Genomic DNA, 22,415 nt, shown 5'->3' on the forward strand with positions numbered 1-22,415 from the left:
AGGATCGTAAATGTACCTGGATAAAAATCCCCATGAGTGTACATGTCAATCACATAGCGACAGAACTGATACTGATCTGGCAGAGCAGAAGGGAAAAAAAAACAGCAATGAAGACAACGTGCAAAGAACATAGTGATAGCTATAAGTGGGATTGGTGGGATTGCTTTCATCAGTTTAAGTTGTAACAGAGAACAGTACAAATTGTTCCAAGATCTCTACCAATTACCACTGAATAAACAAAATAATTATGCTTTAGATTATGTTAGAAGCTGTAGTGTGCTTGTACTTCCTTCTTGTACATCTTTTAAACTGAATGTAATTTTGTATTAAATATATTTTCATAAAAAATATCAGTCTAACATGCACCAATTTTTAAAATTTTATGTAATTTATGACATATAATTTTTAAAAACTTCAAAATTGAAGAACAGTCCATTCAGGTTATTCTTGGAATTGGTAAAGGAAAAATTAAGAAATGTAAACACAACTTGAAAGGTTAATTAATGTTTACATTTTTATTTTTATGCTTAATTGCAAATTGGATCAAGCAAGTCAATTGCTGCAAAAATGCGTGAAAGCAATTTTTAAAAGAGCCAAACAAATTTGTATTTTCAGAAAATTTAGTCTGATTTTGTTTTAAAAATGCATCACTTTTCTTATCTACAATGTGGTAATGGCATCTGAGGAGGTCTATATGATGAGACTTTGTGTGCTTAAGAGTCATTTCGATACTTGGCTCCAGAATAATCAGGTGAGTTCTACATTCCAAACTTCTTTGAATTGTAGATAAGTAAGTGTATTTGAACATTTTATTAGTTATTGTTCAGAGATGTTATAATGCTTTTTTCTCCTGAATGTCTTTTTAAGCATGAGAAAATGCAGAGTGACTGAAGGTACTACAAAGATTTGAAACAGTAAATTGAAGATTTGATATGCATAAAATTTATATAATTTGATGAGTTAAAGTAATTGATAATAATCGTGACTTTTAAAAATCTAATTAGCAAGCAGTTAGTAAAATCATCTTCTCCACAGTTAAAATTGTTAGGGTGAAAATGATAGACCTCTCCTGGCAAAGATAATGCAGTATATGAGTTTGCCTGCTTTTCCTTAAGTAATTAGGGTGATTATTATTGGTATCATTGAATGGATTTCATGCTGGTTAAATAGACAAGATGCCAATATGTGCTCAAAACAGTATTTTGCATCCTTCTTGGTTTATGATATTTTGAATCAATAAACCACATAAAAAGATGCTAGCTACAGAATTGTACTGTAAATGCTTTTCAGGATAGACACACAAAAAGTCATAAAGAGACTGCCTTCCAAGCATATTAATTCACTTTGTCTTTCAGGCATCTGAGTCACAAATGAGACAAAAAAGTGATGTGAAATATGACATGAAGATCCAAGTGGAGAGAGAACACATTCTTTATCTGTCCCTATCATTGATTATGGTTTCAATATGAATATTGTGAAAAGATAAGTATGATTTCAGTAATTGTACCTTACTTTGCTATTCAAAATAAAGACATTAGAGGCTTCAATTAATTTTTCATTTACAGTTGTCACTTAGAAAATGGTCTTTATGCCACATTTTTTTTCTTTTGATGTCTCTCAGATGCCTTACTTTTATTGCTAACATCTTTTTTGTCAATATTTGTCTTTTCACCTTTATCCTTTGGTTTTGGCTTGCCTTCTTTAGTTTCTTTCACTTTTTCCTTCTTTTTGTCTATTTTCTCACTCTTCAATTCCACAGACTCCTTCATGTCTCTGTTTTTACCTCTTTTATCTGTTTCATCTTTAGGTTTCTCACGTTTTGTTGCCTTCTCCTTGACTTGGAGCTTAGGCTTTATTTTTTCCTCTTTACTCGTTTTTTTTTCCACTTTCTTTACTTTCTCCACCTTTTTTTCCAATGTCATTTTTTTCAATGCTTTGAGCTTCACCTTTTCTTCACGTTTGTGTTCTTTCACTTTTTTATCTACAGGAGAAAACAGAAGTTTCTATTGAGGTGATTTTTCTCTTTTAAGGCAATCTATTTTCCAAAGAAATAATACGCCAGAATGTGTATTAGGGAAATTATAGAAATAGTCTTCAAATGGTGATGACCAGACAGTTCCATTTACTTCCATATAAGTAAAAGTAAACTTCAAAAACTTAGTGTAAACTTGGTAAGTCACATGTGAGGAGCACTGAATGGAGAATCAAACAGGTCTCTGGAGCCTATCATGAACCCACATTCTTATGACTCAGAGGCGGGAGTGCTATCATTGACACAAATTAGAGACATAGAGATCGACAGCATAGAAAAATGCCCTTCTGCCCATCAAGTTTGCATTGGTCAAAAACAATAACTTAACTGTTCCAATACTATTTTCCAGCACTTGACTCAAGCCTTGTCTGCTTTAGCATCACAAACATGAATCGAAATACTTCTTAAGTGTTACATAGGCTCTGCCTCTGCCACTCTTTCAGTCAGTGAGATCTAGATTCTCAGCACACTCTGGGTGATTTTTATTTTCTTCACATCCCCTATAAAATTCTTGCACTTTACCTTAATCTATGTGTCTACCTGGTCGATACTCCTCATACTCCTTAATTACGTCTGTCCTCATCTCTTCCCTCTCTCCCTCTCCACCACCCCATTCGCCCCTAATCTCCCTGCTCCAATGAAAACAACACCAGTGAATCCGATCCCTCTTCATAACTAAACCTGTATAGCCCAGGCAATATCCTGATATATTGCCTCTACACCCTCTCAGTGCTATCACATCCTGTGTTGATCCTAGAACACTTCAACTGTGACCTAACCAATGTTTTCTACAGTTCCAGCGTTACCTGTACTTATTATGTACCTGTCCTGCTCTCTCAAGGGACCAGTGGCCATGCACACCAAGATCCCTCCGATACTCAGTGCCTCTCAGGGTCCTGCTATTCAGTGTTTATCCCTTGAGTTGTTAGTCCTGCCCAAGTGCATCACTTTGCACTTATTTGGATTGAATTCCATTTGCCACAGATCAGCCCATCTGACCAGCACATTAATATCCTCCTGTTATCTGAAGCTATCCACTTAACTACTTACCACCCCACAAACTTTTATATCATCACAAACTTACTGATCAACTCTCCTATGCTGAAATCTAAATGGTTTATATGTGCTGCAAACAGCAAGGGCCTCAATACTGATCCCTGTGGAACCCCACTGGACACAGTCTCCCAGTCACAAAAACATTCCTCTACCATCACCCTCCGCTTCCTTCTACTTGGCCAATTTTAGATGCAATTTGACAAATTTCCTTGTATCCCATGGGCTCTTACTTTCATTATTAGTTTTCCACGTAGCACCCTATCAAAGCCTTACTGTAATCCAAGTACACAAGTTTACATTGCCCTCACCTATGCACCTGGCTGCTGCTTCAAAAAATTCAGTCGCGTCCTTGTGGTCCATGGTGGCTCAGTGGTTACCACTGTGCCTCACAGCGCCAGGGTCCCAGGTTCGATTCCAGCCTTGGGTGACTGTCTGTGTGGAGTTTGCACATTCTCCCTGTGTCTGTGCGGGTTTCCTCCGGGTACTCCGGTTTCCTCCAACATTCCAAAGGTGTGCAGGTTAGGTGAATTGGCCATGATAAATTGTCCGTAGTTGTTAGGTGCATTAGTCAGAGGGGGGTGGATTACTCTTTGGAGGGTCAGTGTGGACTTGTTGGGCTTAATGGCCTGTTTCCACACTGTAGGGAATCTAATCTAAGTTCTCATACGTTACCTTGCCTTAACAAAATCATGCTGAGCATTCTTGGTTAATCCCTGTATCCCAAAGTGCAGATTAATTCCGTCTCTCAGAATTCCTTCCAATAGTTTCCCCACCACTAACATTAGACTGACTGGCTAGGGTATAGCTTCCTGGTTTATCTCTTGCACTCTTTTTGGAATACAGTACCACATTGGCTGTCCTCCAGTCCTCTAGCACTTCGCCTGTGGCCAGAGAGGAATTGAAAATTATTGCCAACGTTCCTGTTATTTTCTCACTTGCCTCACTCAACTTGCTGAGTATACATTTCATCTGATCCTGGAAATTACATAATTTAATTTGTAACTATCAACAAGGAATGCATTAAGGACTCTTCCTTTGTAGGAATATTACATTTCCTATCTGGAACCCAAATGTCAACTACCAGGTGGAGACTAGCAGCTACAATGTAAAAGCATTTTCATCTAACAGATGGAGTCACATTTTGATCAGTGGCATGCTGTTACTTTTAAGGAACTTTTCTATTAAAAGTAATCGGTGATAAAATTGGTGTTTCTTTGTACTGACTTCAAGAGCATCAATTTTTTACCAAAGTGCCTCTGCTGGATATGAGCTGTACTTACCTTTTGATGGAGCTTTTTGTTTTGTTGTTTCTTTTGCTTTTATCTTCCTTTCAGGTTTTTGTTTTTTAGTTTCTGTGAGTTAAAGCATAGACATCAAGAAAGCAAGAGTAAAGCAACCAAAGGCAGAGGTAAGGGATGTCATGAAACAAAATCTATTCTTGAGGAAAATAAACTATGGGAAGCACAGAAGACAAAATATATTTTTTGCCAAAATATGACATAATTTCACCATAAATACAAAGATGGTGTTTGAAAGGGTAGCAAATAAAATATCCCCAAAGTTCAGAATAAAATATTGTGTTGTGTTTTTATATATCAATTTAGTCAGAATTGCAACAAAATGAACAAATGAATCAAAATACATTTCTTACCTAGTGGTGTAGCTGAAAAGACAGAGAAGGGAAGACATTTATTTCAAAAAATTTTATTCTGTACATAATTTTTCTATAACTGAAACATAGAAATAACAAAAATATTGGTTTAGCCAATTTCTACATTTCCTTTTGCTTTTAAGTACATTTTATGTGTTAATTGGACAACTACCAATACAATTTGTGAGGAAGATAAAATCATAAGAAAACATGAATCATGGGAAGTTCACTGCCCTCTGAACATGTCTTGGTGAAGCAATATGTGCACTTTGCATCCAATGGACATCACCTGATCTACTTAAAGGATGAAATGATGCTGTGATATCAGTAAAAGAGAGATTAACTAATTTATATGAAATCCTATTGCCCACTATTTTAATAGGGAGCTAATCTATTCCATTTATTTATATTTAAAACATTAATGCACGAATATCTCAACTGAACATATAGACAGAGTGTTTCAGGTAAGTATAGCCTTTTCATCAGCTGACAGCACATAGTGTGGTTACATTGTGGTGGAGGCAATTAACATCAGGTTAAACCTCCAAGATCACAGAATGGTGACAGTACAGGAGGCCAGTCAGCCCATCATGCATAGACTTTCCAAATGAGCATCACTGGTAATGCCATTCTTCTGCCTCTGCCAATAAACTTGCACATTGTCCTTTTTCAAATGACCATCTAATTCCCTTTTGAATGTTACAATTGCAGCTGCCTCTTCTGCACTCTCAGATAGTGCATTCCAGGCCTTATCCACTCACTGTGTGAAAAAGCTGTTGCTCGTGTTACTTTTTTGCTTCTATTACTATTTACTTTAAACCTGCATCTACCCATACCTGGTCCTTTCACAATGAGAACATTTTCTTTCACACCTTCTTCATAGAGAACCATTCCAGCTTTTCCAATCTACCATTGCAACTGAAATTCCTCATTCCTGAAACCAAATGAGATAAACCATATGTTTTCTCCTTATCTGCTTTATTTAATGTCACTTCAGAATGCCCACATGACCAAGATTTACAAAATAAATTAATAATCTTGATCAAAATTTGTTCATATTGTATCTTTTGTTGAAATAAACTTTGAGCCTTGTATTATTCTACGCTGGTACAAGAGCACACTGGAATGTGAAATGTAGAAACCAAGAATACAATCTCACAAATGGTTCTTTTGAATCTTAGCTGGTCTCTCAAGGAAAAGTAGAGATAAAAGTCAGACATTCTCACAGAAGGAAAAAATTTGTACAGGAAGGAAAAATTACTTTTCTATATCTCTGATAATCAGTTAGTTAGAGAAATAATGGCAAAAATTTGTGAATAGGTAGCTCGCTTATCATATTCGTCATGAAATGATTTCATTAACTACCCTCAATGCCTTGGTCAGTCAATGTAGCCTTTGGCATCTAAGTGAGTTGCATAAACCAGTTGACTCCTGCACAGGGGCCAGTGGGCATCTTGCTTACTGGTTGAAAACCCAACGGGAACCCCATGTCATGTTTCTCTGGAACACTTCTACATCCCAACCATTTGCTTACTTGTCTGATCTCCTACCTGATTAAGCAGAAATTCCACCCTGAAAAATGCTGGCTGAATGCAGTAATCACTATATTATTGCGGGCTCACTACAATGGATCCCAGTGCGAGCATGATGAGAGTCATAACAAGGGGTCATTAGTGAGGATGAGAATCACATTTGAAGGGGACAGGCTTTCTGTGGGACCCCAGAAATCCCTCGATTGGGATTAGCATATCTGTGAACAAGTACCTTCCCACACAGACTGCTGCCATCCTCAACTTTTCCAGATGCCTCACATTTGATCTCTGGTTGGCTTAAGCATTCAGAGGAGATGAGAGGACAGTGTGGATCTCCATCCCTCACTTTCTTGCCTGATCAGTAGGCTCACCACACCTCTGAATGTGCCCAGAAGGGGCATTAAATTCCACCTTTGCTTCCTTGCTATGCTGTCGAAATTGATTTCAATCAATATGGCATGAGTGTTTTGACAATAAGCTTTGGAGATCCTGAGGTAAAAACAATAACTGCAGATGCTGGAAACCAAATTCTGGATTAGTGGTGCTGGAAGAGCACAGCAGTTCTGGCAGCATCCAACGAGCAGCAAAATCGATGCTTTTACCCGAAACGTCAATTTCGCTACTTGTTGGATGCTGCCTGAACTGCTGTGCTCTTCCAGCACCACTAATCCAGAATTTGGAGATCCTGGTCAAGAGTGTGGTGATGGAAAAGCACAGCAGGTCAGGCAGAATCCGAGGAGCAGGAGAATCGATGTTTCGGGCAAAAGCCCTTCATCAGGAATGATGAAGAGCTTTTGTCTGAAACATTGATTTTCCTGTTCCTTGGATGCTGCCTGACCTGCTGTGCTTTTCCAGAACCACACACTCGACTCTAATCTCCAGCAGCTGCAGTCCTCACTTTCGCCTGTGGAGATCCTTGGTCAGGCAAGGAAACATCAGTCAGAATTCTGTTCCACATTGCTACTGAACGATCACTGATGAAATGTGAGCAGACTGTAGAGACAGCCAAGGCTGGTTTATGATGTCTGCTTTAACCTGTTAACCTTTTTTCAGACATAAAGGATGGCCACTTAGGTAAAGGGACTGAGCAGCTGTGAAGAAGGGACCAGCAGCTTTTTCAGGAGAAAGAGAGAGGAAAAAAATGTTTTAAAAAAACCAAAACCTTTCCCCATTTAATTATATTTTATCTAGATATTATACAGTTGACAGATTCTAATTATTTTATATTGAGTGTACAATTATGACAGCAATTTACTAAATGGGTATAATAAAATGCATTTCCCTGCAGACACTACGCACACTTGACTTTCATTCTGTTTGCATGATTAAAAGCTTCTTTACAACAAAGCTTACAGACATATTTACAAAGAAAATCAACCCTGTTGGGATTTTTAAAAGCCATGGACAAAGAATGAAAACTGCAAGGTTCAAGATACATGTCCCAAGGCTTCCCTGTCAAGAAAATCTTTTTTCTAAATTGTGGAATCTCTGTATGTGGATTTTCTTTTCTTAGATGTGCATTTGTAGTTAAATGGAGAACTCAAAAACAATAAATTCTGCATTTGCTTTTACAAGAGTTTTCACAGCACAGATTATATAGTTGAATAACAGGTAGACTAGCAATACTCTGTTATTAAATAGTAAATCTCAGGCAGCTTCTGGCAACCAGGTTAATGCGGAAAACATAAGGTTCATATCCAAGTACAGCATCTCACCAAAATATTTGCCATTGAAACATATGCAAAGACATGAAGTTGCTGTCTTTATATGAAACATACCAGGGAGGGTCAAGTCTTACCTGTTCAAATGTTTGCAGTAAGATCAACTCTCTATATTCAGATCAGTGAACATTAACATATTTTATTAAGTAAAACACTTTTTATAAGAGACAGAGCCTTTGGAAACCCTGGACACTCTTGTCCAAATAAAGCAGCTTGTAATATTACAAACAGAATGAAAGTCAAATGTGCTTAGTGTCATAATTGTACAATATATATAAAATAATTAAAATCTGTCAACTGTATGTGTTATGATGTTGCTGATGACATAGTCTACTTATTACCATAATATATGATACTGTTACACAACAAATGAGGAAACTTTTATGTTGATATATCTCAGTTAATGCCAAGCAAAGTGTTGATAAATAAATGAAAAATTTATTATTCCTTTAAATTTTTAAATGGGTGGAGAAACTTGATTAGGCATTAACAGGCACGTAGACCTTTATGAATGCAGGAGTCAGGCTACCTTTTGCATGCATGTGTCTTTCATTGAAAGGACCACTTGCTGGAGTTTCAGTGCTTCTTCCCAATTAAGCTGTCCCCAGTCGAGAAATATATATGTTCACGTAACAAAGAGATAGAGAGATAAAGAGATAGAAAGAGCAATAGAGAGAGACTTGGACATTCAGTGAAAGAAAGCTTTTTTCAGATGAAAGGAATTAACACTTAGACATTTTGGCTGACTGAAGAGACAGCATATTAAACATAAGTCAAGTCAAATGAGAACTATGCTCATTTCCCATTAAAGCAACATTGCTCCAGAACTAGGTGGGCATCACACACCAGTGAGATCTCAACAAGGTCTGGAGCCACAGTATTTTGTGGGCCCTTCAGCATTTCATGATATCTTAGATTCAGGTAAAGCCATTCTGTGCCGCAAAGAAGGGACAGAATTGCAAGCCTTAAGTGGCCCAGGTGATGAAAGGCAATAGTCACCAGAACTGCAGCGTCCATCTTCCCATGCAGATGATTATGCCAGATCAGGTGTGGATGGCATATTTATGATGAAAAGGCAAGACTAGAACTAACTCCCTGAAAAGGAAGCCTCATCATCTTGTCTGAGTAGATGCATTGACATAATTTAATTAACCAGCCAATGTGCAATGTTTCAATGCACATGGCTGTATTGCCAGAAGGAGTTCTCTTTTGTGGCCAGTGGGAGAGATGAGGGCAGGACAGGTGCTTATCAGGGCCATAGATAAATCAATGCACGGTTTTCACAGATATCGTTGCAGTTCATGACATAGAACAACCCCACCCTTATTCTGGATAGCTGAGGAGGCCCCAGTGCAGAATGAAATGAGAACACCAACACACACACACACAATGACCAGCCTGTACAATCACATGATTTGGGCAACTAAAACCCATGATGATAGTGAGTATGAACAAGAAACAGAATCTATGAGAAGTACTGCTACTGCCTTTAACTGATCGACCGGCAATGTAGGAAGCACCTCAGGATGTCCTGGAAATTGTCTCCTTAATCTTTGAGCTGCTGGGTGAAGTCCTGCAATCGCAAGGACTAGAGACAATCCACTGTTGGGTGCCTTGAAGGACACGGATGGGGTGAAATACTTTCTTTCTGAGTTTATGAGCCTTTAGAACTCTCTTCTACAGAAAACAGTTATTGAATATTTGATAGATGGATGGATATATGGATATAGAGAGAGATAGCAAGAGACAAAGAGAGACACAAACATGAAGACACAGAAAGACAGACAAGAAGATAGTTAACATACAAGGAAATCAAAGGTTAACAGAAGTAAATAGATATGTGGATTTGATGCCACAATCAGATTAGCCATGGTTGAACTGAATGACAGAGCAGACTCTATTAGACAAATGAGGTAAAAACAATGACTGCAGATGCTGGAAACCAGATTCTGGATTAGTAGTGCTGGAAGAGCACAGCAGTTCAGGCAGCATCCAAGTAGCTTCGAAATCGACGTTTCAGGCAAAAGCCCTTCATCAGGAATTGTTTTTACCTCGTTGATTTTAACCCTACTGCGAATCCTCTTGCAACGATGCCTGCCTTGAAGAAGTTTTCCTCCTCTCTCTACAAGAATCTCAGGGAGTCCCTCTCCCACTGCAACTCCCAGGTCATTTCCTCTGCTCTGAAGCTCTTCAACCATATTGTGAAACAAACTTGCTACCACAGCCACATTTGCTTCCTCAGTGCATGCCTCCGTAACTAACTCATCCCACACGGACTCCGGACCACCTTTAAGCCAGCAGAGTTCGGACCCGAACAGGACAAACAGTACAGACTACAGATTAAAAAACACCAGCAACAGTTCTCCTTCAAGATCCTCCGCTCCACGCTTGCAGCAATGCGCCGGCACCTAACCTCTCTCCAGTCAGCCCTGCTCCAGCTGAGGGCCACACTCTCTCAGAATTGCAAAGGACCCACTCTGTACTACATCCTCAGGAGAATTCATACTCTCAACAAACAGTATTTCAACTCCATCTCAAACATCAAAAACTGTAAGTACAACAAACTTTTATCCACCCACCTCCATAACCAACGCTCCTCAAACATTCCAGAAGTTTCCCCTGGCCTCGGAACCTATTCCAACATTAGCCATGCGGCTGATGGAGCTACCACCCCCACGCTGATTGATGATGTCGCTTCCACCCCCATCATGGCCACTCCCACAACCACTTCCACCCCTCACAATTCCTCATGCATCACACCTGATATCACTTCCGCCCTTCACGTCATCGCTGATGCCACATGCTCAGTGACTCCCGCCACCCCTACTGCCATGATCACCACCACTTCTGCCCCCACCAGCACCACTCACCTGCATTCTGCTGACATGCCCCCCACAGACCCCACTGTCACTATCCCCACCCCTCGGAACCCCAAGGGGAACACTACCCCTGCTCATGACTCCACCCCCATTCCCCCCACCATCACACCCACTCCAGTTACAGGTTCCGCCCCCACTCCCAGCTCTACACCCACACCAGATCCCAGCTCCCAGCCCTGCCGAGTTTTCACCATCCCCCCAGACCTCCCCCTCACTGAGGACGAACGATCAGTCCTCAGCAAAGGACTCACCTTCATCCCCCTCCGTCCACGCATCAATGAATTTAATACATGCCGTGATGTCGAACAATTCTTCCGTCGCCTCCGCCTCCGAGCTTACTTTCACAATCAGGACTCCCGCCCACCTTCCGAGGACCCCTTCGCCCACCTCCAACACACTGCATCCACCTGGACACCCCGCGCTGGCCTATTACCTGCCCTCAACCTCTTCATTTCCAACTGCCGCCGGGACATTAACTGCCTCAACCTGTCTACCTCCCGCCCCCAACTCCAACCTCTCACCCTCACAATGCGCAGCCCTCCAATCCCTCTGCTCCAATCCCAACCTCACCATCAAGCCAGCAGATAAAGGGGACGCAGTGGTAGTCTGGCGCACTGACCTCTACACCGCTGAAGCCAAACGTCAACTCGAGGACACCTCTTCCTACTGCCCCCCCCGAACATGACCCCACCCCCCATCACCAAACCATCATCTCCCAGACCATACAGAACCTCATTACCTCAGGAGATCTCCCAGCCACAGCTTCCAACCTCATAGTCCAGGAACCCCGCACTGCCCGGTTCTACCTCCTTCCCAAGATCCACAAGCCTGACCACCCTGGTCGACCCATTGTCTCAGCATGCTCCTGCCCCACTGAACTCATCTCTACTTACCTCGACACTGTCCTATCCCCCCTAGTCCAGGAACTCCCCACATACGTTCGAGACACCACCCACGCCCTCCACCTCCTCCAAGACTTCAGTTTCCCTGGCCCCCAATGCCTCATCTTCACCATGGATATCCAATCCCTCTACACCTCCATCCACCATGACCAGGGCCTCCAAGCCCTCCGTTTTTTCCTCTCCAGACGTCCCCAGCAGTACCCTTCCACCGACACTCTCTTTTGTTTGGCCGAACTGGTCCTCACCCTTAACAATTTCTCCTTTGAATCCTCCCACTTCCTCCAGACCAAAGCGGGAGCCATAGGCACATGTATCGGTCCCAGCTATGCCTGTCTCTTTGTTGGCTACGTAGAACAGTCCATCTTCTGTAATTACACCGGCACCACTCCCCACCTCTTCCTCCGCTACATTGATGACTGCATTGGCGCCACCTCGTGCTCCTGCGAGGAGGTTGAGCAATTCATCAACTCCACCAACACATTCCACCCTGACCTTAAATTTACCTGGACCATCTCTGACACCTCCCTCCCCTTCCTGGACCTCTCCATCTCCATTAGTGACGACCGACTTGACACTGACATTCTTTACAAACCCACCGACTCCCACAGCTACCTGGATTACACCTCTTCCCACCCTACCTCTTGCAAAAATGCCATCCCATATTCCTCCGCCTCCGCCGTATCTGCTCCCAGGAAGACCAGTTCCACCACAGAACACACCAGATGGCCTCCTTCTTTAGAGACCGCATTTTCCCTTCCCACGTGGTTAAAGATGCACTCCAATGCATCTCGTCTACATCCCGCACCTCCGCCCTCAGACCCCACCCCTCCAACCGTAACAAGGACAGAACGCCCCTGGCGCTCACCTTCCACCCTACCAACCTTCGCATAAACCAAATCATCCGCTGACATTTCCACCACCTCCAAACAGACACCACTACCAGGGATATATTTCCCTCCCCACCCCTTTCCGCCTTCTGCAAAGACCGTTCCCTCCGCGACTACCTGGTCAGGTCCACGCCCCCAAACAACCCACTCTCCAATCCTGGCACTTTCCCCTGCCAACGCAGGAACTGTAAAACTTGCGCTCACACCTCCTCCCTCACCTCTATCCAAGGCCCTAAAGGAGCCATCCACATCCATCAAAGTTTTACTTGCACATCCACTAATATCATTTATTGTATCCGTTGCTCCCGATGCGGTCTCCTCTACATTGGGGAGACTGGGCGCCTCCTAGCAGAGCGCTTTAGGGAACATCTCCGGGACACCCGCACCAATCAACCACACCACCCCGTGGCCCAACATTTCAACTCCCCCTCCCACTCTGCCAAGGACATGGAGGTCCTGGGCCTCCTTCACCGCCGCTCCCTCACCACCAGACGCCTGGAGGGCGAATGCCTCATCTTCCGCCTCGGAACACTTCAACCCCAGGGTATCAATGTGGACTTCAACAGTTTCCTCATTTCCCCTTCCCCCATCTCACCCTAGTTCTAAACTTTCAGCTCAGTAACTGTCTCCATGACTTGTCCGGACTTGTCCTACCTGCCAATATTCTTTTCCATCTATCCACTCCACCCTCTCCTCCTTGACCTATCACCTTCATCCCCTCCCCCACTCACCCATTGTACTCTATGCTACTTTCTCCCCACCCCCACCCTCCTTTAGCTTATCTCTCCACGCTTCAGGCTCACTGCCTTTAAAATCTATTAAACAAATGGCCTACTGCTGCTCATAGCTTATATGCCTGTACGTCTAAAAGACCTTTATCTTCGAAATCCCCAGGTTGGCATTATAGGAGTACATTTTCTCAGGATTTTTCACATTGCTGATTTGATTTAAATAACTTTAACATCCCTAAATTGGCTTTCTACCAAATTTCAGTTGAAGTTACAGCAGCAGAGTCGAAAAAGTTTCAAGGAGATTCTATATTATATATCACCCGCTGCACCACTGCACAATTTTGGGCATTATGATTTATTCACAGAAACATCATCAGCTGCTGACTTTTCTTCTGTTCCATTCAATAACAAATTATGCATCTCATCTATCACATATAATTTACATTGACAGTGACAGTGTTTCATATATTACAGCGTGGTGTTGTCGGACTTTGATAATTAAGAAAGATTTGAAGTGTACGGTACCTTATGAGATCTTTCAGCAATAGTTCACCATATCTCACATAAAATAAGCTGATAGTCAGTAATTGCTATTATTTACGCAAAATTGGCTGCTATTTTGGGCATGGAGAAATGGCAAAACAACAACAAAATTAGCAATTAATTTATTTTTGCCTGAGGAATGAATGTCTTCCAGGACCATTCCCTCTCATTCAAATAATGCTATGGGAATGTTCACAAACTACCTGTGCAAGGCAGAGGCCACAGTTTAACTTCTTTTATAATGAACAGTAACTTTAATGAGACGGTAGCCTCTCACTAAAATAGAATAACAGCAAAGATAAGGTGCTCCAATCCTTCAGTGGAGTTTGCACAGGCAGTTCAAATGATAGCATTGCCACAAGACAAACCGACTTGAGTACAGTATTCTGAGATTGTATACTGCATAATAAAGCTGATAAACTCCTCATAAGCAGTGTTGAAGAGAAGCTTCCAATCTATTAAATAACCATTTTCCAAATGGATCCAAATGAAGGATTAAACAACGGCTCTCCAATGATGGAGAGATAAAATAAGTTTTCCTTGATTGTTTATCTAACTTGGACAATGATAAACTTATCCAGAAAATGAAAACTTCGAACTTATGTTTCTCCAAGCAATTCTCATTTAACCTGGGTATTTTGCTGTTCTGTAGGCGGTAACAAATAACAAGTAGCATATAGTGCTCTATGTTCTCAGCTTTAACACGCTTAGTAAACATGGATAGTTATATATTTTACACAGTGACATTATGACATAATTATGTCAAATGCAATTTCTCAATTGCAGGAACTATACTTATTTAATTTTCTTCTGAAAGGGCAGCATGGAGGCTTAGTGGTTATCACTGATTCCTCACAGCACTCGGGATCTGGGTTCAAGTCCAGTCTTGGGCAACTGTGTGGAGTTTGCACATTTTCCCCATGTCTGGGTGCTCTGGTTTCATCCAATAGTCCAAATATATGCAGTTTAGGTGGATTGACTTTGCTAAGTTGCCCATAGCACCCAGCGGATGTGTAGGTTAGGTGAATTAGCCAAGGGAAGAACAGAGGTAGGGTGGGTGGATCTGGGTGGCATGCTCTTCGGAGGGTTGGTGTGGACTTGTTGGGCCAAATGGCCTGTTACCAAAGAATAGGGATGCTATGTTGTTATATCATATAGTTGTCAACAAGTTTCTATGATAAGAATTTTATCTGTATATGACCATATTCTAGCTTTGGTACCTTTTATTGTCAAGCTGAATTCTACACAGATTGCAGATTCTTTAGCTCAACTCATACACTATCTTATCTAAATAACAACAAACCAAAAGTGCCTAATTTATTCTTAATGAGGCCGCAACTTTTATAAGCAAACATAGGACATATACTGCACATTTTCCCATCTGTAACCCAATAAAACCTTTCATTGAGTCATGAAAAAGAATAAGATTTGTGAAAATGTATTTGGGTCGTTTTCAGGGAGAAGCTGGAGAATTATTACAGGAAAAGTGTATTTATAGTTGTCTTCAGAATATACGCGAAAAATAGCAAGTCAAGGATCTAATTCAAGTGAGGAACTTAAACAGAAATTGTGAAAGATAAAGCACTGGAGAAGTTAATGGAAATATATCCCTTGGACTGGCTGATATGTTAGCTTTTAAATGAGATGGCTACAGAGACAGTGATTGCATTAACCATGAACTTCTGGAATTTCCTAGATTATGAAACTGTTAGTGGATTGGAACATAGTAGACATGATCTGCCTTTCAAGAAATAAGGTAAGAGGATAATAAGGCAGAATAGGCCAGGTCGCCTCTCATTACTAATTGGAAAAAATGCTAGAATCTGGTGGAAGCAGGATCAGAGGAATTAATTATTATGGTGCGGTAACAAATGATTTGGAAGATTAAAATGTCATTAGGCAAAGCCTAAACAATGTTTATAAAAGGAAAATCAGATTAGATTAATTGAGCAGGATAGATAAGGAAAACCATCTGGATGTTTTATATTTGGATTGTCATGAGGTACATAAATACCACACAAGTTGTTACACAAAACTATGCCTATGGGATCAGATATAATTTACACAAATGGATTGGGGTTAGTTAACAGACAAAAAAAGTAGGAATAAGCAGGTCATTTACAGTGGAATACTTCAGCTTTTTACAATCTACATCATTGACATAGAGAAGGGGATCAAGTTAGCTGCAGGCAAAGTAAGCTGTGAAGAGACTGGAAATGGATATAAACCAATAAATGATAGGGCAAGAAGCTAGTAGAAGGAACATATTGTGAGGAAGGGAGGAAGAATGTACAATCAGAAGTTTTTTTTAAAAGAGACAAGCAAGTATTGATATTCAGAGGAATATTGGTGTTCTTGAACATAAATCACAAAGTTAACATGCAGAGGCAGCAAGCGATTGGGAAGCAATTTTATTTTTATTCAACATTGGATGAGGACATTACTGACTGGACTTGCATTTATGTCCCATCCCTAATTGCCCAAAAGGAAGTTAAGAGTCAACCACATTGCTGTGGTTCTGGAGTCACACATATGTCTGACTAGGCAAGGTCAGCAGCATCTTTCCCTGAAGGACGTTAGTGAACCAAGTGGATTTTCCTGACAATCAGCAATGCCTTCATGGTCATCAATAAACTCTTAATTCTGTATCTGTACCGATTTCAAATGCCATCATCCTCCCTAGCAGGTTTTGAAACCAGATCTTCAGAACATTATCTGTAACTCTGGAATAACAGCCGGTGATAATACCACTAGGCCTTCACCTCCACTAGGATGATAATTTTAATAATGAGCGAAAGGAAACCTTGCTACAATTATACAGGATTTAATAAGACCACACCTGCAGAATAGTGTATAGTTTCATCTGATACTTGAGGATGGATATACTTGTTTTACAGGAGGCAGATTAAAAGCTCACTAGACTGATCCCTACAAAGGGACATCTGTCCTCAGTAAAAGAAATTAAATGGAATGGGCACCTTCAAGTATTTAGAAGAAGGTCAGAGAATCTCAAAAAGTTTACTTTAAAGAAAGGTTTTGATGATGTGTAGATTCTGAATGACTGTTTGCATTAGACAGTCTGGAACTGTGGGTCATAGGGTCAGGATAATGGAAGATTATTTTGGAATAAAGCAACAGGCATATGGGCTTCTGAACCCCACTGTCAGGTTTAACTGTGGATCAGGAGCCAAGAGTAGTGTTGGCTAAACCAGGCATGACCTGCGGACATTACAATCCTAATAGGAAAAAGCCATCAAAGGAAATAATCTAAGATGTCAAGTGATGGAGCTGTGACTATTTCCTTTTTCATATTGGAATTGTCTTTACGGGTGGAAGATTGTTGTTACACTGTTTTGGAAACAAGGCCTTTGTGGCTTCATTGGATGTTCCAGCCATTTAACATTATTTAATTGGCTTCAGGTAGGACTTCTGTTCAACTAGAGATCCTGCCTCGGAAAGTTTCCAATTTGAATACAGTGGACTCTAGAGAATTAATGTTCTCCTCATGTGTTGTGGCTTTAAGTTTAATGGAGAAGTAATGATTATTGATTGTATTGTTGAATTCTTATAATTCAGCTTCTGTGACACATATACCCGATGTGTCAATACAAATTCAAAGATCATGCTGCGACATAGCTGCATCACCTAATGTAAGAATTAGCGAGACTGAGAAAGGATCCTTTGGTAAACCAAAGTGTAGCCCCAGAAGTCAAAAAAAGTAGCTGTCAGGGAAACCAGAGTACCTGTTGAAGAAAATATATTTTGACATTTGCTTCACATTCATAATATATTCCCTAGAGTTCATAATTGTTCATACATAAGTCGAATTTAAGGCCAAAAAACTTTTGTTGCAATCTTCAGCCAGAAGATCCAAGTGGATGATCTGTCTTGGTCTCCTCCATTGGCCTGCAGCATCACAGATACTAATCTTCAGCCAATTAAATTCACTCCATGTGGTATCAAGAAGTGGTTGGAGGCATTGTACCAAAAGTACTGAAGACTTTTTTTTAGATTACTTACAGTGTGGAAACAGGCCCTTCGGCCCAACAAGTCCACACCGCCTCCGCCGAAGCGCAACCCACCCATACCCCTACATCTACCCCTTACCTAACAATACGGGCAATTTAGCATGGCCAATTCACCTGACCTGCACATCTTTGGACTGTGGGAGGAAACCGGAGCACCCGGAGGAAACCCACGCAGACACGGGGAGAATGTTTGTGCTCCAGAACTTGCTGCTCCCTGAACAAAGTGGAAAATTGCCCAAGTATGTCCTGTACACAAAAGGCAGGACAAATCCAACCCAGCCAATGATCACTCCAGTTTACTTTGGATCATTAGTAAAGTGATGGAAGATGTCATCAACAGTCCAAAGCAGCAGCACATGGTCAGCAATAACCTGCTCAGTGATACCCGGTTGGGTTCCGCCAGGGCCACTCAGCTCCTGACCTCTTTACAGGCTCTATTAAAACATGGACAAAAAAAGCTGAATTCCTGAGGTGAGGTGAGAGTGATGGTCCTTGACATCAAGGTCACATTGAAGCAGTTTGTGGCATCAAGGAGCCCTAAAAAGACTGGAATCAATGGGTATCAGGAGATAAACTCTCCACTGGTTGGAGTCAGACCTGGCTCATGGGAAGATGGTTGTGGTTGTTGAACATCAGTCACCTTAGCTCCAGAACAGCGCTGTAGGAGTTCCTCAGGGTAGTGCCCTAAGCCCAACCATCTTCAGCTGCTTCATCAATGACCTTCTCTCCATCATAAGGTCAGAAGTGGGGATGTTCACTGATGATTGCACAATGTTAAGCACCATTTGCAACTTCTCAGACACTGAAGCAGTCCATGTCTAAATGCATCAAGATCTGGACAATATCCAAGCTTGGGCTGCCAAGTGAGAACTAATATTTGCACCCACAAATGCCAGACAATGAACATCTCCAATAAGAGACAATCTAACCACCACCTCTTGACATTCAATAGGTTTACTATTACTTAATGCCCAAATATCAACATCCTGGGGCGGAAACTTAACTGGACTCACTATATAATCACTGTGGCTACAAGAGCAAGTTAGAGGCTCGGAATTCTGCAACAAGTAACTCACCTCCTGATTCCCCAAAGCCTGTCCATCATCTACAAGGTGCAAGTTAGGAGTGTGATGGAATACTCTCCACTTGCCTGGATTGGTACAGCTTCAACAACACTTGGGAAGCTTGACACCATCCAGGACAAAGCAGCTAGCCTGACTGGCACTACATTCACATCTCTCCACCACCAACACTCAGTAGCAGCAGTATGTACTATCGACATGATGCACTGCAGAAATTTACCAAAGATCTCAGATAACACCTTCCCAACCCATGGCTACTTCCATCTAGAAGGACAAGAGCAGCACATGCATGGGAACACTGCCATCTAAAGTGGGATCTTGGGAGTACATTGCCATTCCTTCACTATCGCTGGATCAAACTCCTGGAATTCTCTCGTAAGGGCGTTTTGAGTCTACCTACAGCAGCATACGGACTGCACCTATTCAAGAAGGCAGCTCATCACCACCTTCTCAAGGGCAACTGGGGATGGGCAATAAATGCCCACATCCCATGAATGAACTGACATGTCAGTTTCTCAGTTAGGATTGAGTACATGGTAGTGTCTGCTTTTCCATGACATTGTGAATGTTCAATAAAAGTGTATAACTTGTCCAGGAGGTATAACAAATTGCAAAAGCACTGTTTAAATGTAGCTTCATACCTTATGGGAGTAATTTCCCCTCCATCAGAATCTCAAGTGTGCACTGGATTATGTATATTTCACTGTACTAAAGAGTTAAGTCCAGGATGACTTTGAAATATGTTAGCACTCATAAAATTTGCATCCTGTTTCGGGGCAGGTGAAGAAACACCCAGCCTCATCAATAACTCAAATAGAGCAGGATGATATCATGTGTTTCTGAATTCCTGAATCCACCTTCCTGCTGTCCTTGAGATGGTGTGCTGATGTTTAAAAGGTGCCGTTTGCTTCAGTCAATTTATCTCTAGAGATTGCTTGTGGAATTCTCTCACCATTTGTTTCTCACTGCAGTGCAATCCCTGTGGCAGAGAAAAAGACCATAATTCTAAACTTTAATGCCATTGAGAATTTGGTGTCATCAGATGTCAATCCACTTTGAGATTATCTCTTGTTAACTTTGATCTGATTGCATAGCATTTTATTATAATCTGCAGTTCTGGAGATATGAAGTACAATAGTAACCAAGACTAAAATACATCTAAAAACCATGTAAATACATTCTCATGAATCTACTAAAAGCAAGAAATCCCCAAATCTTCATTCGAAAATGTCACATGAGAACAGTAGCCAGTAAAAGCCTTCTGTTTCCAGTTTATATGAAGTCTAATGTCTGATGCTGGCATGTCCTCCCTTTCCTCTTCTGAACCCCAGTGGATACAAGTGCAGCCTGTCCAATCTTTCCTCATAATCCTCTCATTCCCAATAATAGTTTAGTAACAGACTGGGGAAGTGGAAAAAAAAATGCGACTCCTTGTTCAAAAAAGGCAGAGAGAAAGAAGAAAACTGCAGGCCAGTTAACTTTACATCTGTCATAGGGGAAAAAGCTATTATTAAAGGCAACCATGCAAAGTCAGTACAGCTTTGTGAAAGGGAAATCATGTTGAACCAATTCATCAGATCCGTTTTAGCAGCACGGTGGCTCAGTGTTTAGCACTGTTGCCTCACAGCACCAGGGACCTGGGTTCGATTCCAGTCTTGGGCAACTGTCTGTATGGAGTTTGCACATTCTCCCGGTGTCTGCGTAGGTTTCCTCCTACATCCAAAGATGTGTAGGCTAGGTGAATTGGCCATGTTAAATTACCCATAGTGTTCAGTGCATTAGTCAGGGGTAAATACAGGGTAGGGGAATGGGTCTGGACGGGTTACTCTTGGAAAAGACCTGGATTAATGTATATACCATTAAAAGGTGGCAGGACAGATAGATCAGTTAACAAAACATACAATGTTATAGCTTTCATATATAGGGGAATAGAGAATAAGAGAGGTGATGCTGAACTTATACACAAGACTACTTAGAAACTGGCTAGGCCAGCATTTATTGTCCATCTCTCACTGCCCTTGAGAAAGTAGTAGTGAGCTGCCTTCTTGAACTACTGCAGTCCTTGTGCTGTCGGTACACCCACAACATCATTAGGTGATATTGTGGAAAATAAAAATTCATGGTGTGGGAGGTAATATATTAATATGGATAAAAGATCAACAAGCTAACAGGAAACATAGAGCAGTCATAAATGGATAATTTTCTGGTTGTCAAGATGCAACAAGTGGTGGGCCATAGGGATCAGTGCTATGACCTCAAGTTCTTTAACAATTTATATAAATGGCTTGGATGAAGGGACCAAAGAGTTATTTGCTAAATCTACTGATAGGATAGATCGGGAAGTGAGTTGTGAAGAGTACATTAGGAAACTATAAAGGGATATGAATTGGAGCATTGTAAACTATGAGAAGGATAATGAAGAACTTCAAAAGGACATTGTTGAGCTGGTGGAGTTTAAAGAGCGATAGCAAATGAAGTTCAATGCAAAGAAGGGTGAGGTGACCCAATTCAGTATAAAGAGCAAGGAGAGACAGTGTAAAATAAAAGGGATTACACCAAAGGATGTGCAGAAGCAGAAGACCTGGATTGAGAAGTTGGTAGTGAGCTGCCTTCTCGAGCCACTGCAGTCCTTGTGCTCTAGGTACACCCACAATATAATTAGGGAGGGAGTTCAAGGATTTTGACTGAGTGACACTGAAGGAATGGCAATGCATTCACAAGGCTGGATGGAAAGTGGTTTGGAAGGGAACTTGCAGATGGTGGTGTTTCCATTATCTGCTACCTTTGTTCTCCTTGAAGGCAATGGTTGTGGGTTTGGAAAATGCTGTTGAAGGATCTTTGGTGAATTTCTGCAGTGGATCCTGAAGATGGCACACACTAGTACTACTGACCATTGGTGGTGGAGGAAATGAATGTTTATAGATGTGGTGTCACTCAAATGGGCAGCTTTGACATGGGTAGTGTCAAGCTTCTTGAGTGTTGTTGGAGCTGCACTCATCCTGACAAATGGGGAATATTCCATAACACTCCTGACTCGTGCTTTGTAGATAGTGGGCAAAAGTGGGTACTGCAGATGCTGGAGATTAGAGTCAAGGTTAGAGTAATGCTAGAAAAGCACAGCAGGTCAGGCAGCATCCAAGGGGCAGGAAAATCGATGTTTCAGGCAAAAGCCCTTCATCAGGAATGATGAATTATGAAAAGTTGTGCTTTTCCAGCACTACTTTAATCTTTGTAGATAGTGGACATGCTTTGGAGCTCAGAAGGTGAATTAGTTGCTGCCAGATTTTTTGTCTATGACTTACTCTTGTAGCCACTGCATTTGTATGAACTGTCCTGTTCAGTTTCTCTGGAAATGGTAACCCCAAGGATGG

General features: G+C 41.4%; 1 protein-coding gene across 42 annotated transcripts in view; it reads right to left on the reverse strand.

The window, feature by feature from the left end:
• Positions 1–22,415, reverse strand: part of trdn (triadin) — a 446,963-nt gene that overhangs the window by 305,270 nt on the left and 119,278 nt on the right. For 41 of the 42 annotated variants that reach the window (XR_011954524.1, XR_011954519.1, XR_011954525.1 and 38 more), the window contains 4 exons: positions 4,740–4,751; positions 4,369–4,440; positions 1,673–1,981; positions 17–76 (listed from right to left, as the gene is read on the reverse strand). Coding sequence is in view for 33 of the 42 variants with exons in the window: in XM_072555968.1 (XP_072412069.1) it covers positions 17–76; positions 1,673–1,981; positions 4,369–4,440; positions 4,740–4,751 (453 nt within the window). In the remaining 9 variants the exon portion in view is untranslated. The remainder of the gene's footprint in view (positions 1–16; positions 77–1,672; positions 1,982–4,368; positions 4,441–4,739; positions 4,752–22,415) is intronic. The other variant, XM_072555963.1, reaches the window with a different exon arrangement.

This window comes from Chiloscyllium punctatum, chromosome 3 (assembly GCF_047496795.1).
Source record: "Chiloscyllium punctatum isolate Juve2018m chromosome 3, sChiPun1.3, whole genome shotgun sequence".
Taxonomy (NCBI): domain Eukaryota; kingdom Metazoa; phylum Chordata; class Chondrichthyes; order Orectolobiformes; family Hemiscylliidae; genus Chiloscyllium; species Chiloscyllium punctatum.